The following is a 17,869-nucleotide window of genomic DNA, read 5'->3' as shown; positions in this document are numbered from 1 at the left end:
GAGTCTTCATACATGTACTTTGGATAATGATGTCCATCATATTCCACTGCCCTTGCTAATCCTCTACCTCCTCCCTTTTCCTCTCACCCCTCTTCCCTATCTAGAATTCATCTAATCCTCCCATGTCCCCCCTTCCTACTCCGCAATGAGTCAGCCTCCTTATATCAGAGAAAACATTCAGCATTTGTTTTTTTGAGATTGGCTAACTTTGCTTAGCAGTGTCTTCTCCAGTGCCATCCATTTACCTGCAAATGCCATGATTTTTTTCTTTTAATGCTAAGTAAAATTCCATTGTGTATATATGCCACATTTTTTTTTATCCATTCATCCACTGAAGGGCATCTAGGTTGGCTCCATAATTTACCTATTGTGAATTATTCTGCTATAAACCTTGATGTAGCTGTGTCCCTGCCGCAGTCTGGCTGGGCACAATTCATGAGCCACTTATCAAGCAGAAACGAACTTTATTTTTAGAACACACACACACACACACACACACACACACACACACACACGCCGCACCACACGAGCTCTTCAGGAATTCCCTCAGAGCCCAACTGCCACCACCTGCTTCCTACAAGCCTCTCAACCCCCCCACTCCTCCTGCTCTTGAGGCCGATTGGTTGGGTCGTGTGAGCGGAGCCAAAGGAGTCCCTCAATGAGCAGCTCTGTGGTCTGAAAGGGCAGGGAAACAGCCCAATGAGCATCACCGCAGAGGAGCCAATCAGCTGGCAGCTGGAAGTTTGTTGGGGCCACTGTGAGCCAATCATCAGCTGGCAGCTGGAAGTTTGCTGGGGCCCCTTCGGCTGTGGCTCTCAACAGTCCCTGTAGTATGCTGTTTTTAAGTCCTTTGGGTATAGTCCAAGGAGAGGGATAGCTGGGTCATATGGTGGTTCCATTCCAAGTTTTCCAAGGAATCTCCATACTGCTTTCCGTATTGGCTGCATCAATTTGCAGTCTCACCAGCAATGTATGAGTGTACCTTTTTCCCCACATCCTCGCCAACACTTATTGTTGTTTATCTTCATAATAGCATAACAGCTCCTTAATTTAACTCAATGCTTCAACAACTGTATGAGGCAGACATAATAAAACTATGCTAATGTGCCCCATAGTAACATGAATTTGGAAATAACACAATTGACACCAGTCTTTAGGCATCCCTTTCTAGATAAGTGAGTCCTTTGTTTGCCAGGCCCAGTTTCCTAGATTCAAGCTTTCAAAAAGAATTCCAGCTAACCTGGAGATTCTGCAGGCAGGACAACTGCCACCAGCTGGTACCATAACATAGTATCCTATGCCCAGATCCCTGGGCCTTCTGTATGCCTTGATCATTTTATTAATCTATACCCCTTTCCGTACAGACCTACATTTTATGGAACTGACAAGAAGAAGAACAGATTTCTGAATGTGAATAATAAATTATTTAATATGATCATGTTGAGTGCTAACATAAAACATTTTTTAAAATCCTGAAGGAAAAAACTGTGACATCAAGGAATTGCTACCCATTTGAAATAGGTTTATGAACAATGGTTACTTGTAGTTTTTAGAGTTTAATTTGCATTATTCTAAATTATTCCTATGACTAAGAAAACAAATTGGATAGAAGTTACTTAATTATAAAGGATATGACTAAGAAATCCATTTATATAAATTTACTTTTTATTTTTTGAGTCAGAGTAGTTATATACAGTTCCTATACATTCTGGCCAACTGGAGGAGCCAAGGAATTTATAAACATTAGACCTAGTGTTCTTCATTAATTCACAGAATCTTGTATTCAGTAGATTCTTTTTACATGTTGATTGAAACGAAGTCTTAGTTAAAGCCTACCTTTGTGTATTCTTTGAAATTGACTTTTTACTTTTTAAAATTGTGATCCTTAAAAATATTGTTTCCCTAATTTATTAGACTATCAGATGCAAATTCTTTTTTTTCTTGCATTTTTTTTGGTATATTAGTCATTGATTAAATCTACTAGTAATAAGGTAACAATAAGTTTCAGTTTGCCTAAGATGGTCTTGGGTTGTATCTTTTTTCTAAATTATTTATAACTTAACAATTACTATTTAAATTATGAAGCTTAATTTTAATGAAACTGTATGAGATATTAAACTAAGTTTGTTTCTTGACTATTGATGAATGGAATGGTGCCTTTTTTCTTTTTCCCTAGGTATTTTAACAGCAGTGATAACAATTTACTGTATTGGGGATTGGATTACCCACCTCTCACAGCTTATCATAGTCTCTTGTGCGCATATGTGTAAGTTTTTCCTCTTTCACTCTGAATGTTTATGGCTTTAGCAAAAACCGTAAGAAACACTGTGGTCTGGCTTTACTGAAGAGAGGAGAAATCATTTGTAGCTACTACTGTATTATGTATTTACAAATGGGTTTTAAGAAAGGTAGATATCAGGGTTTGTCCATTTCTCTAATTTCTTTGGAGGACAGGCTAGGAAGAAATGCAAAATTTTATCTTTGTTTGGAAGTAAAGATGTTACCAATTATACATGGACTACTGAGAAATATCTAAAGTGGGTTAGTTGTGCACAGAAAAGGTGTGTGTCCCCCACCTGGAGATTGAGCCTAGGACTTGGGGTGTGCTAGGCAAGAGCTCTACCACTGAGGGATATCCCCAACCCCAGAAAAGCTTTTCTTGAATGGCCCAAAGTAATGAAAAATATAGGGCTATTCTTACTAATCTGTCAAGTTAGAAACTGGAATTACTGGAGTGTTTCACTTCTGACATGGAATTGGAATTCCTTTTAAAGAAATGGAGTAGTATATAGAAGATGAGGACTTGTATTTTGGTGGAGCCCAGTCCTACTCTGTAGTAGTATTTCACCTCAGCCTTGACGTCAGCAAAACTTTGAGGAACTTCTTCACAGTATCTCCTGAACTTCTTTTCCTTGTTTTATTATTTCAATCTTAATTATTTACTACTTTGTAAAAACTATGGGTTGAAAATAAGCTCATAAACTTGATAATTAATTATGCTTTTTCAGTGTTAGGGTAATATAATATGATTGAAAATTTCATTTATCTTCAATATTTGTGTTTAGTTTTATCATTGATTGACAATAATTGTTTATTTATAGACAATTGTTATAACTGAAAAGATTATAAAGCACAAGTATATTGTTCTTTATCAAATATATGCTTAATATGTGGAATGACACATCAGCTTGGTTTTACGTTGGAACTGTGAAGGGAAAGCTTCCTATTATACATTGTATGGTTTTGTTGCAAGATGAGCGAGGCAGATGCTATTTTATTGCTTAAGTCAATTTCACATGATTAAATAAAAAGTAAAGCTTTAACATTGATGTTAGTGGACAGTTCTCAAAATAAATTTATATATCCTTAAAATAACTTCATGTGTTTTTATGGCTGCAAGTGAAAAAGAAGGTACATTTATATATGCTTTGATTTGCAGGGCAAAGCTTATAAATCCAGACTGGATTGCTCTTCATACATCACGTGGATATGAGAGTCAGGCACACAAGCTCTTCATGCGTACAACAGGTAAAAGAACAACAGATATTGGATATAAAATTTGATTTTTAAAAAACTGGGACAAACTGATAAAAAGTACTATTATTGTTCTTAATGACTTTAAAATTGTATAATTATACATATGCATATTGTATATGTGTCCATACATATAAATATAAATATATAATACACACACACACACACATATATATACATACACAGACAGTATAAAACCAAGTTTATATGTAAGATAAGAAAAAGAGTAGAAAGGAATAATTCTGAGTACTTTACATTTATTATTGCACTTAATTCTTTGAACTCCAAAGTGAGATAAATACTATTATTATCCTTATTTTAAGCAAAGGAAACAAGCATAGTTCAGTGAGGCAGATAAATAGCTGTAAATTGAAGCTTCTGTTATTTAGTCTGCTGCTTTAATATCCTAATTCCAAGACCCTCTCACCTTTTTTAAAGTAAATGTCTATCATTTATTGTATTTTTGAACACTGTTGCTAAATTAATCTATTCAACTAGTTTTATTGCTCTGTGTATGTTGTTCTAGAAGCTTGAAAGTAACAAGCTTAGATTTCTTTAAAAGCTTTATGTGGTGAAGATTTTAATGCCAGTCCTGCCCTTTTCCTTAATAAGTCTAAGATCAACATCTGTTATCTTTACTTTTCATGCAGTCATGGACTCTCGGGCCCAAAATAATCTATCTTACTGTTTTTCCCTCTCCCACACCTCCCTCCTTTCCCCTCCAGTGTTTTAATCCTTTCTCAACTTGATGTTCACCACATAATTATTCAACATCTGAAATAATATCTGTTATTTTCAGGGAACTCAAAACCTTTAGAGACAGACTTCTCTTTTCAGAGAACCCTAATCATTAAAAATTTCCTTTTTATATTGAACTTCTACCAGTATTCCAGTTTCTATTTTCTTAGGTTAAGGAAAATCAGTCTGATCCTAACATCCCACATTTAAAGTCACTGCTCCATGTTCAGCAGCCCTATTATGTAGATAACCAATTTGTTGAGGTCTGTGTTATACTACTTGGGTATGTTCCAGTTTGTCAGGGTCTTTTTTTTTAATTTTAATTTTAATTTTATTTTTTTTAATGTGTGCTGGTGATCAAATCCAGGGCCTTATGCATTCTAAACACTGGTTCTATCACTGAGCTACACCCCCAGCCCCACTGTCGTCTTAAATATGGTGTCTGTAGTTGAACATAGATTGCATGCATTTAACACTGACAGTTTTACTGTCACTTTTCCTGAACACTGTATTTAGTGAGGTACAAGAAAAAATTGACTCTTTGATATTACTGTTAAAGAATTTAATGTATTATTTTTATTTGTTCTAAAAGGACTGCACATTCAGAATTATGTACTTTTTTGAGGGGCAGGGGTTTGGTTTGTTTTTACAGTGCTATAGATCAAACCTAGGGCCTTGTGCATGCTAGGCAAGCATCTACCAATAAGCTGTACTCCCTGCCCTTTAAAAAAAAAATTTACCCTCTTCCCCCAGTTTTTTCCTTACTTGGGCCTCTCAAGCTCTTTATATGAATTAATTAGCAGAAGTTTATGTATTTTTTAAACAAATGTGAACATTTAAAAAATATTCCATGCATTTCCACATTTGATTGTTCTTTGCACCAGAAAATGTGAAGTATATAGATACTAGGAAAAAGAAACTGCCTTTCCTTGCTTTGAGTATTTTTCATTCTTAAGCCCAAGTCAGAGCAAAGAGAGAACATTGAGTACATCTAGTTGATTAAATGTATGAATTTGTTAGAGTAAACTGAGAAGAGATTCTTGTAACGTAGTATTTGAAATTCGGCACAGGTGAAGGGAATGAAGAGACCATTGTGGAAGGGCCTTGCCCTTAGTAGGTAGGAACCTAGTGTTAACAGAATTCTCAGTAAGATTGGAGGAAGAGAGAAAGATGGTTAATGGGTTGCTGTAGATCCTCCTGGACTCATGCTTGAATTTATTTGCTTGTTTTTTAGTTTTTATTGCTGATTTGCTGATTTATATACCTGCAGTGATTTTGTACTGTTGTTGTTTAAAAGCTATCTCAACTAAGAAAAAGGTAAGTTTTAAAGCAACCTGACATTTCATCTGTGAAATGCTTTCTTAATTCCCCTATTAAGGATAGACCTTAAAGAAGCTATGCTTTAGGGAGTAGATAGAATATGATTCTACCAATTAATTACCAGTTAGAAAATATCACCTTATCTTACAGTAATTTTTTTCATGCCTTACTACAGTAATAAGAAGTTATGGACTGCTAAACTACACCCTGCACTAAATTTATTATTTAAGTAGTAAATCTGAATTTTGAGCTGGTTTGTGAGAATGACTAAACTGGAAGGTATTTGAACAGTTCCTCTATCCTCATAGCCATAGTTACCAAATATTATTTTTGACCATTTTAGATATAGGTTATTCATTAGATTAACTTACCCAATTTGTATATTTTCTAAAAGTGACAAATACCTTCTTGTGATTTTTCCCCTTTTTTTATTGTAGTGTCCTTTGTTACCTCCATGAAAACTTAAGTGTCCAAAAAGTTGTTTTATAAAAATGAAATTTTTTGATAAAAAAGTATAGCAGTTGAGGAAAATGGGAACTTTTATTTTTACTGTTTGGGCATCAATTTGCTTTCTTATTTCACAATATTTTTCTTTACAGATTGCTAATGCATTATGCATATTACTGTATCCAGGTCTTATTCTCATCGACTATGGACATTTTCAGTATCCTTTACTAATTTAGAAATGAAATCAGTTACATGTTACAAAATCTAGGCTCAATTCACATAATATTCTCATCCTATAATATCTTACTGACCACGGGGCTGGGATTGTGGCTCAGTAGTAGAGCGCTCGTCTAGCACATGGTTCGATCCTCAGCACCACATAAAAATAAACAAAATAAAGGTATTGTGTCCAATTACTTCTGAAAAATAAATATTTAAAAAAATATCTTACTGACCAGGATGGGTGCTTACGTGAACTATTTGCATAAGCAGCTCTGGAGGAGGCTGAGACAGGAGGATTGCAAGTTCAAAGCCAGCCTCAGCAATAGAACAGCCCTAAGCAACTCAGTGAGACCCTATCTCTAAAAAGTACAAAATTGGACTGGGGATGTGGCTCAGTGATTGAGTGCCCTGAGTTTAATTCCTGGTACCCCCCCCCCCAAAAAAAAAAAAAGCCAGATATGGTTATGTTTTTCTAATTCTAAAAAGGTGTAACATAGCCTATTGTTCAGAAATATTATCTGACACTGACAAAAAGGAAAAGGTTTTCTTCCCTTTGTTTTGGGTGGTGAGAATTGAACCCAGGGGGCCTTTACCACTGAGCACCATCTCTAGCCCTTTCTATTTTTTATTTTGATAGGGTCTTGATAAATTGCTTAAGGCCTTGCTGAGTTGCTGAGGCTGGCCTTGAATTTGTGATCCTCCTATCTTAGCCTCCCAAGTTGCTGGATTACAAGCATGTGTCACCACACCCAGCAAGCATTCTTATAGTTTTTCGAATTATGAAACAAAATGTTTCCTTAACAGATAGTAATAACTTAAAACTTTGGGAAACTACAATTGAATAATTATAATTTATGTGTTTTTTATTTAAAGTATTCTAATGAAGGAACATTTAGACAAGTAAATAAATCTTATAATTTGCTGAAAATTTGCATGTCTCTCCAATTTTTTTTTTTTTTGGTAGTTCAACCTGCCCCCCCCCCCCATTTTATTTTTGTTGTTTGTTTTGGTTGCTGTTTTTGAGAAAGGGTTTCACCAAATTGCCCAGGTGGCCTCAAACTTGGGATCTTACTGCCTCACCCTCCCAAGTAGCTGGGATCACAGGTGTGCACCATTGTGCCTGGCTTTTTGGTTATAATAAAACTACGATGTATATCTTTAAAAAGAATTTGTAAAAGATGCTCAAATTTTTAATTGTTTTTATCACATATTTTTGATTCTGTTCACTTTTTTGGGGATGGGGTACTGAGGATTGAACCCAGGGGTGCTCAACCATTGATCTACATCCCTAACCCCTTTATTTTCTGTTTAAAGCCAGGGTCTGGCTAAGTTGCTAAGGCTATCGTCTAACATAAGATCTTCCTGCCTCAGCCACCTGAGTTGGGCTCAACATTTTGTTTGAGACTATTCATGCAGTTGTATATAGCTATAATTTGTTCATTTTTATTGCTTTACGATATTACATGAACAGAAATAATCCTGTTACTGATAGGCATTTGGATTGTAGTGAGGTTTTGGCTGTGTTGAATACTGCTCTGAACATTCTTATAAATATCTCTTTGTGAACATATATTTTTTATGGGTGGAATTGCTAAGTTATAGATGTGCCATGTCCAATTTTAGATAATCTCAAATTATTGTTTTATTGGTGCATTATAATTATACTAATAGTGGGATTCATTATGTGTGTTCATACATGCATAGAACATAATTTGATCAATGTCATTCCCTGGTACTCTCCCTATCCCTCTGTTCTTCCTCCCTTGATCTGCTTCTCTATGCTACTGATCGCCTTTATATTGTTATCCTCAGATTTTTTTTTTTTTTTTTTGTACTGGGGATTAAACCTGGAGTACTTTAAAACTGAGCCACATCTCCAGCCCTTTTTTTAAAAAAAATATATATGTATATATATTTATATTAAGTGACAAGGTCTTGTTGAGCTGCTAAGTGCCTTGCTAATCTGCTGAGGCTGGCTTTGAACTTGCAATCCTCCTGCCTCAGTCTCCCTAGTTGCTAGGATTACAGGTGTGTGTCACCATGCCCGGCTCTCAGATTATTTTTAAGAATGGTGCACCAGTTAATACTCTCATTAGTAATGTTGGAAGAGTCCTCATGCTCTCCATTTTCACTGATTCTCAGTCATTTTCATTTTACCCATTCTGGTAAATGTTTAGTTTTTTCTCATCTGTAATTTGAATTACTCAATCAGGGCTTTTGGATATGTCACTTTGTGGGGGCACATTTCTTTAACAATTATGTACCCCCCCATCTGCAAAATAGGGCTAATAATAACTATTACTTTGTAAACTTGTTTTGAGAATTAAATGAATGAATATTTATAAAGCACTTAAAACAAGTTCTTGGGAAATGCTAAGTACTATGTAGGTATTTACTGCTACAAAATCATTTTTGTTTTTATTATTATTTACCTTTTGGGCTCTGAAATTTGCAGTGATTTGTTTAGGCTCAGGTATTCTTCACAGTTGTTTTACACACTGAATGGGTCTGTTTAATTTGAAGTCATGTTCTTCAGTTCTGTGAAATTCTTTTACATTATTTCCTTGATAATTTTTGACCTTACTAGTCAGATGTTAAAACTTTTGCCTACATCTTGAGCACACCTATATCTTTTCTTTTATGATTTAGAAGGTTATCTTGACTTTTAATACTTCTATTAGGGCTGGGGATGTGGCTCAAGCGGTAGCGCGCTCGCCTGGCATGTGTGCGGCCCGGGTTCGATCCTCAGCACCACATACAAACAAAAGATGTTGTGTCCGCCGAGAACTAAAAATAAATAAATAAATATTAAAAATTCTCTCCCTCCCTCTCTCTCTCTCTCTCTCTCTCTCTCTTTAAAAAAAATACTTCTATTAAATTTTACTTGTTTCATTATGCATGTTTTGAATTTCTTTTTTTTTTTTTTAAAGAGAGAGTGAGAGAGGAGAGAGAGAATTTTTAATATTTATTTTTTAGTTCTCGGCGGACACAACATCTTTGTTGGTATGTGGTGCTGAGGCTCGAACCCGGGCCACACGCATGCCAGGCGAGCGCGCTACCGCTTGAGCCACATCCCCAGCCCCGAGAGAGAGAGAATTTTTAATATTTATTTTTTAGTTCTCCGCGGACACAACATCTTTGTTGGTATGTGGTGCTGAGGATCGAACCCGGGCCGCACGCATGCCAGGCGAGCGCGCTACCGCTTGAGCCACATCCCCAGCCCCTGTTTTGAATTTCTAATTAGAATTTCTTTCCTGTTTTTCTTTTGATTCTTTGTATTATTTGATGTGCATTACAGAGGAAGTATATTGATCTCAATAAGTTTTATTTTATTTTATTTTTTTAACCTACTGTTGGAGCAGTGTTTGATTTTGTAGATTTTGGTATGTTGTTAAGAGTAGTACTGCCAAGTAGTCAAAAAAAAAAAAAAAAAAAAAAAGAAAGCTGGGGCTGGGGTTGTGGCTGAGTGGTGGTGGAGTGCTTCCTTTGCATGTGTAAGGCCCTGGGTTCGATCCTCAGTACCATATTAAAAAAATAAAAATAAATATAAATAAAAGTATTAAAAAAAAGAAACAACGCTATATTTTAACCATTTAGAGGTATTTTAATCCTAAACATATTAGTTGCTCTTTAGCAGTAGTAGGCTTAATATATTTGAGGCTATTGTATATGATTTCATATTTGTTTATTACCTTAATACTTTTGGTTTCTTCTTAGAAGTAGCTTTTATGGTATATGTATATTATTTTGAAATTACATAAGAAATATGCTGTATAAACTGTAAGACCTACTTCTTCTAATTATTGAGATAATTTCCTTGACACAGGAACATATATAATTCTGTGAGTCTGGGCTTTGCTTTGTGGGGTGTTCTTGGAGTATCTTATGACTGGGACCTGCTAGGGTCACTGGCATTTTGTTTAGCTATAAATTATAAACAGATGGAACTTTACCATTCCTTGCCATTTTTTTGCTTTTTACTTGGCAAGTGTTTAAAAAAAGGCCTCAAAGGAAAAGGGTGAGTGACTTTTAAACACCAGAATTCAAAATTTTACTTCAGAGAGTTTATTTGGCATACTTACTTGGAGGAAGGTGGTCCTTCACTTGGCCTTTTGGTGATTTCTAATAAATGTGTTGGCCACAGGTGAATGGGAAGAAAGTGATTAAGTCATGTTCTATATTGTTTTGAATCTTCTTAATTAGAGAGTTTGATCATTGTACACTTACTGGAGGTAATGTGGATTGGTTTGTTAGAGCATTGTTGTAGGATTTCATCTCTTTAGAGCTTATTACATTATATACTTATTAGAAATACTTCCTCATTTAACATTGACTGTGTCCCTTTCTTCTCATAGAAATGGCATCAAAGTTAAAAGTTAATTAGGATGATGACAGCAGTCTTTTTGTTGAAGTGCACATCTTAACAGCTCTGAAATTTTTTTTTAGTAGTAATCTTTTTTAAAAAAATTTTTTTATTCAACTAAGAACAGAGCAGGGAGGAAGAGCAGGAAGAAAAGATTAACATTAAACAGAAACATGAGGTGGGAGGGAAAGGGAGAAAAACGGGAAATTGCATGGAAATGGAGGGAGACCCCCATTGTTATACAAAATTACATATAATAGGTTGTGAAGGGAATGGGATAACAGCTCTGAAATTTTTAAATCTGATTCTGGCCAACTCACATCTCATCCATATTAGTTGCTAGATTTAGCATTACTGTGCATTTGCATTTATTGTATTCAATGAAATTTAACATCAGTTTTGCAGAAATCCCTATCTTACTGCTCATCCTTGTTTTGGTTCTAGGTTCAGGTTGTTAGTTAAGCTAGCTTGTACCGTTGTGGCTTCATTCATTCTCTGCTGGCTGCCATTCTTTACAGAAAGGGAACAAGCCTTGCAGGTCCTAAGAAGACTCTTCCCAGTTGATCGTGGATTATTTGAGGTATGTTTATAACCTTTCCTGTCATTCCTTTCTGTTACTGTCCTTTCCTTGTAACTTCTGGGGAATTCATATAGGAGACACACAGGACTAGAGACCCCAGCAGCTTTCCTCCTTGCAGTCATTGATTCAGTATAGAATGCCTAGCTCAGCTTGCATTTTCTAGTTCATAATACGAATACATTAGTATTTTTGTCATCATCAAATCCACAATTCAGTTATATATTTTTCTAGTGAAATAGGGTCCATAATGAAAGGTAGCATGAGAAGCAGCAGCTACAAAGATAACAACAACTCTGTAATTTTTTGATTTGTGTTCTTTTTAGTCTTAGGAAAGTATTTGTTAAACTAATAATCATGTTTGCTCCAGAAAGATCTCCTAATTCCTTATGAGATATGTATAACCTTCATCCATAGTAATTTTTAATGAGAATCTTTCATTTCATTTAATGCTAGTTTAATCACTCTTGTTAAAGTTTTATTACATGAATAATTTGATCATTTAGATTTAGTAATTAAACAAACCATTTTTCTGAAACAAAAAAGCCTTTTAATAAAGTTAGAGACAACATATTTATAGATAATTTGCTTTTAAAAAAGTACATATTATCTTTCTAATTTTTAAATACATAAATTTCTATAGACTATCTTTCAATGGATTTATAGGAATGAGCATTTTGAAAGAGACCGAGTGCGAAAGGAGTTTGCTGTTACAAAGGAAAGGAATAGGAGTGTGTGTGTGACTGTCTGTGGGGATGATGGTGGTGCTGATACTGATTAAAAAAACAATCACTATTATCACCACCACTTACTGGCCTTTATTTGATCCTTACAGTAGCTCTAAAATAGCAGTTAGCCCCACTTTAAAAATAAGAAAACTGAGATCAGAGGTTCAGGTAATTAGTATGTGACGGAGCTGTAATTTAAACTCTGACAGCTATACTCTTGACCTTCTTTTTATATAAACTCTAACATTTATATAAAGAAAAGTTTAATTCTGCATGAAAGCTGCCTGTTTTTTTGCCTTACCTTCCTTTTCAGAAAGGGTATTTCTCATGATAATAACAAAAATGGATATCAGGCACTTTCATTCACTTGTTGCCCTCAAAAGCCTGAAGGGCATTTTCTTTGATGAGACACAGTGGTTGTCAGTGACTTTCTTGATGTCATGCCTATGCACTGTGAATGAAGCAACAGTATAGAGGAGGGTTTTATGAGCAGAACTGCAGTTCAAATTTAATTTTGAAAGTTATCCTAGCACAACTGCTAATGTTTTTAAACTTCTTGATTTATTAGCAATTAGCTCTTGTCATTGCTTGTACCTAGTAATTCACTCTAAATAAATTTAGGTGTGTAATAAAATGTATCAAATGTAATATGTTTTACAGATGGGGAAAAATTTAAAAACAAAAATTTCAAAGGAATAACTTTATTAAGTTATTAAGGATGATCTACTGCTTTTTGAAAACCATCAAGTATTTTTAGGGAATGTTGTGTTGAGACTATGGTTGGCTGATGATTTCCACTAACTCCCTCCCATCAGAAAAACAAAAAGCAAGATGCTTGAGTGCAGGTGTGAGTGTAGGTGTAGGTGTTTGTTGCTTGAAGAATTTAATCTACCTTGTTATAAATGTGAATGAAAGTTTCACATGTTTCAAAAGTTTATTTACTTTGATGATCATGGGCTTTATACTTAATGGATTTATTTAGTATGTTTTTCAATTTATCAAAATGTAAAACAAATCTTTTTTAGGATAAAGTAGCCAATATTTGGTGCAGCTTCAGTGTTTTTCTGAAGATTAAGGACATTTTGCCACGACACACTCAGATAATAATCAGGTAATACACTCAGTTTCTATATAGTGTTTTATAAACTATCCTCTAAAAGTATTATAACAAGGGGGAGGGAAGAGGGGAAGAAGAGGAAAAAGACTAGGGAATGAAATTGACCAAATTATAGTTATATTGTGTGTACATACAAATGTGTAACAATGAATCCCACTTTTATGTATAATTATAATGCACCAATAAAAAAGATTTAAAAATATTATAGTAATACCTCATTTATCTGAAATTATTAGGGAATGAAATATTCTTCACTAGTGGATTTTCAACTTAAATTTTCAACTCTATACAATAAAATTCTCTTGTTTGATTGATTGATGGATTCTGGGGATTTGAACTTAGGGCACTTGACAACATCCCCATCCCTGTTTTGTATTTTATTTAGAGACAGGGTCTCACTGAGTTGCTTAGTGCCTCATTTTTTTGCTGAGGCTGGTTTTGAACTCGCTATCTTCTAGCCTCAGCCTCCCAAGCCTCTGGGATTACAGGAGTGTGCTACTGTGCCCAGCTTGTTTGATTTATTTTATGTGAAAGTCTTTCTTCATTTTTACCTAGTTTTCTCCTTAAACAGAGCTCACTGAATATTGTTTACCATGGTCTTGAAATATCATGAATTTCAGTAGGGTATCAGCTAAGGTCAACCAAGGAAATAGAACAAGTTTGAGGTCATCATTTGTGTGTGTATGTACGTGCATACACATATGCACACCTATGTATCTCTGCATGTGGATTTATTGCCAGGAATAGTGTTGTGCAGTTGTGGGGGGCTGGCTGAGCACACCAGAAGTCCACAGGCAGATGGTCAAAAAGAAATATTTAGGGGTAAAGAAGAGTGATTGAGATCCAGCACCTGTAAGGGAAGACCTAAGCTCTTTTTTAAAGGGCTTCCCAGTTAGACCCTAGGACAGTCTCCCTTTGAATGACTTAAAACTTATGTGTAGAACCCAGGGGCATGTAACCCAGGGGCACTCTACCACTGAGCTACATCCCCAATCTTTTTAATTTTTTTTTTTTTTTTTTTTATTATTTTGAGACAGGGTCTAAGTTGCCAAGGCTGGCCTTGGACTTGTGATCCTCCTGCCTCAGCCTCTCCAGTTGCTGGAATCACACAGTCATGTGCCACTGTGCCTAGCCCTTTTAATTAACTTAAAGTCCACCAAATTGGTACTTTACATCCGTGAAGTCTCTTCACAGCAGCACCTAGCATTTGAATCACTGGGAAATGGGTGTTGTCTCCCTCTTGCCCTCTCAGCTTGCAGCCCACTGCAACAGGAAGCACACAGTAAGGGAATTCTGGGAACTTCAGTTCAGCCTAGCCAAGTTGACAAGTCACAGGACCACAAGTAGGAAGAATCAGTTCCTGTGTTAGGTTATATACTTGTTGTCAGGGATTAGAGGAGTGTCTGCCATTGTGCTCTTACTCCAGTGTGTCTGTGTTCTCTCGTTCTTTTCTCTCCCTGCCCGTCAGCCATCATCAAGAGCAGCTTCAGCTTTTTGTTCCCGTTATATCTTGTTCTTTCTAACTTATCATGGGCTTGAAAATCAGAGTCAACTTTTATGAAGTGAGGGCCAGAGAGACTCTCCTGTTAAACAATAACATTTGTGTGCACATGTGTGTGTGTGTGTGTGTGTGTGTGTGTTGGGGACAGGAGAGGATACTCTGAGAGGTAAGGGTCCAAAACAATGGATCAATTTCAGAAAACAAACAGTCTTGTCTATTTACTTGGTAATTCACCTCTAACTATATTTTTGTATCTTTTTTTAAAAAAATATTTTTAGTTGTAGATGGACACGGTATCTTTATTTTTTTATGTGGTGCTGAGAATTGAACTTAGTGCCTCACACATGCTAGGCAAGTGCTCTACCACTGAGCCACAGCCTCAGCCCTCTTTGTTATCTTTTCTATACCTGATATTAAGTACTAAAATAGCTTCAGCAGTATTTAGTATCATGTCTTGTTCTGTATTATATAATTTTGTATAAAAGTATATTCACATTTCAGTGTGTAGCTTTTATTTAAATGTTTTTTGTTCTTCTATTTAAATTTAATAAAATTTAATTTGAAATCAACTTAAGTTGATAAATAATGTGATTCCTAAATTTTTAAAAAGTATTTGTTTAGCTTGATTTATACCTCTATAAAGAAAACAAATTTTTGGGCTAGGGTTGTAGGTCAATGGTAGACCACTTGTCTCGCACGCATGAGGCCCTGGGTCCCATCCTCAGCACCTCATAAAAATAAATAAAAATAAAGATATTTTTAAAAAAATGAAAGAAAGAAAACATATTTTATTCTTATTCATTTTTTTTAGCTTTTGTTTTACATTTTTGAGCTTGCTTCCTGCATGTATAAAATTAATACTTCATCCCTCTCCCAGAGGATTCAGATTTACTCTGGTAAGTTTATAATACTTTACATACTTAATTTTTGCTACAAATGATCTTTTAAAAAATAATGATAATTATTTTCTTGCTTTGACCAAAATTTATTGGGCTGGGGATTAAGAGATGCATTTATTTGGTCAACATTTATTGAGTGTTTCCTCTTCTTAGAGGCTGTGTTGGGCAGTAAGCTGAGCAATCAGAATATTTCAGTTAACTTGAACAACTGTTTAATTCCTGTTTTGTATTGGGTTAATGAAGGAATACAAAGAAGAAAACAGTGATGATAAACATACGCTTAAATAATTTTGTAGTCAGGCAGATGGCATTAAGTTCTATCAGTTACAAATCAAGTCCTATGATGGTATGGGAAGGGGAGATATCTTGGAGGAAAACTTTATAGACAGCTGCTTAGAGCAAGTGGGCTTTGAGGCATATTTTGAAAGCTGGGCAAGATTTGGAACAGGAGGTCACATAGCAGAAAAGAAATTCAAGATAGGAAGAAGAGCTTGAAGGTACAGAGGTAGGATAGGACAAGGAACATTCTGGGAAAAGCTATTAAACAATAAAATTTGTGTGTGCTCACGTGTGTGCCTGTGTGTGCGTGCGTGTGCATGTGTGTGTGTGTGTGTGTAAGAGGATACTGTGAGAGGTAAGGGTCCAAAACAATGGATCAAATTTTAGAAGAATTTAAATGTCTGATTTTGGGGAGAAGGAGTTGGGGACAGATCTCTGTTTTAGGAAGATGACTTGTGTCAATTTGAGGATGGATTGGGTATATTTCCTATAGTTTAGGGATTTTCTGAGTAGGCCTATAAATTTCTCTTGGTTGTATTTCTGTGGCATTTAAATTTTTGTTATTGTGTGCCTTGGTCTATAAAGTGATATTTAAAATTCCCTTTAAAGTACCAAGAACATTTAGTTTATGAAAAAAGTAAATCCCAGTGGATTTATAAGAGGACCACATTTTAGAAATTAGTGTTTCAATCTGGAACTGCCACTTATATATGTTGCATAGTAAAAACAAGTCAGAATTGACCATAACAGTGAAATATTTCAAAAGTATATCTTAGTACCACAATACAAAAAGGATATGTTTGTGTTCCTGTTTTCTTTTTTGTTACCTTTCAATTAATGATTTGTTTCATTCTGTGAATGAACTCTGATGTCATCTGTTGTTAATATTCTATAGGATGGTTAGAACAGGATGGATATGGTTAATAATTCTTTGGTGTCTTCAGTAGGCCTAACTTGAAATATTTTCAAATTTATGAGAGATTATATTATTGTTCTAGGAAATAGCTTGACAAATAAATGTATATTTCAAAGATAATGGAATAGAACTTTAGAATGTAACTGTAGCAGTGTTAGATATGATTACTTTTAAGCACTGTAAGCCAGAAAAAAATGTTTCTTTTTCTTTATTTCCTAATTTTATTCTGTTCAGTAGATTTTATTACAAGTCACTGTGTTAAAACAATGATTTTTGTTATTTTGTTTTTGTTGATAACTGATACTGTTTTGAATTCTGATTGTATACTTCTGAGAGCTTTAAAAACATTTACTATTATAATTATTTTAAACATATTTCCTTTCAATTGTTTGGTTGAATTATATCAATATAAATCTATAATGAGATAATAGATACTATGAATATTCATCTATCTATAGCAACAAAATGATTTGTATTTACTTTATTAAAGTAGTATTATTGAGTGCCCTCTACTGTGCCAGGTCCTATTCTAGGTACTGAAGGTAAGTGAATGACAGACAACATTCCTACCCACCTACTGGGGTCTTTCATGCTAGTGGTGGAAGATGGAAAATATATCAGTTAAGAAGAAAATACCTGGGAGTAATGGGTGCTACAAAGAAAATAGTGTTATATGAAAAGAGCTGATGGATGGGTTAGAGGACACTGCGGTTTTTGGTTTTTTTTTTAATATTTTTTAGCTCTAGATGGATACAATACCTTTATTTATTTATCTTTATGTGGTGCTGAGGATCGAACCCAGTGCCTCACAGCTGCTAGGCAAGCACTCTACCACTGAGCCACAACCCCAGCCCGACACTGCTTTATTTTTATTTATTAATTCATTTATTTTAAGACAGGGCCTCACTATGTTGCCCAGATTGGTCTGAAACTCTTGGGCTCAAGGGATCCTCCTGCTTCAGCCTCCCAAGTGGTTAGGATGACAGACTAAACTGCTGTGCCCAGTGAGGGCACTACTTTGAGTTAGGGACGTCTTTGCAGAGAAGTAACATTTGAGCCAAGAGATGAATACCACCAGAAGGAGCCAATCATAAGACCTAGGCCTTGACTTGAAAAAATCAGATCTTTCCTTAAGGCAGAACACATCTGGCACGCCCAAGGCATAAAGGGATAGGTAGGAAGTGGTTGATGTGAAGTGAGCAGGGAGACAGCAACTGATGAGCTTGAA

At 35.3% G+C, this 17,869-nt stretch overlaps 1 protein-coding gene across 1 annotated transcript in view; it reads left to right on the top strand.

Moving 5' to 3' along the window:
* The window catches only part of ALG6 (ALG6 alpha-1,3-glucosyltransferase), a 43,008-nt gene that overhangs the window by 15,985 nt on the left and 9,154 nt on the right, over positions 1-17,869 (top strand). The window contains exons 4-11 of the mRNA XM_081306584.1: positions 2,177-2,266; positions 3,440-3,528; positions 5,507-5,589; positions 6,192-6,256; positions 10,088-10,279; positions 11,069-11,204; positions 12,955-13,040; positions 15,359-15,443. Of these exons, the coding sequence (XP_081162710.1) occupies positions 2,177-2,266; positions 3,440-3,528; positions 5,507-5,589; positions 6,192-6,256; positions 10,088-10,279; positions 11,069-11,204; positions 12,955-13,040; positions 15,359-15,443 (826 nt within the window). The remainder of the gene's footprint in view (positions 1-2,176; positions 2,267-3,439; positions 3,529-5,506; positions 5,590-6,191; positions 6,257-10,087; positions 10,280-11,068; positions 11,205-12,954; positions 13,041-15,358; positions 15,444-17,869) is intronic.

The sequence above is a fragment of the Spermophilus citellus genome, assembly GCF_964194105.1.
Source record: "Spermophilus citellus genome assembly, chromosome: 9".
NCBI lineage: Eukaryota > Metazoa > Chordata > Mammalia > Rodentia > Sciuridae > Spermophilus > Spermophilus citellus.
Note: the sequence above shows the minus strand (reverse complement) of the source record. Positions and strands in the feature narration are given on the sequence as shown.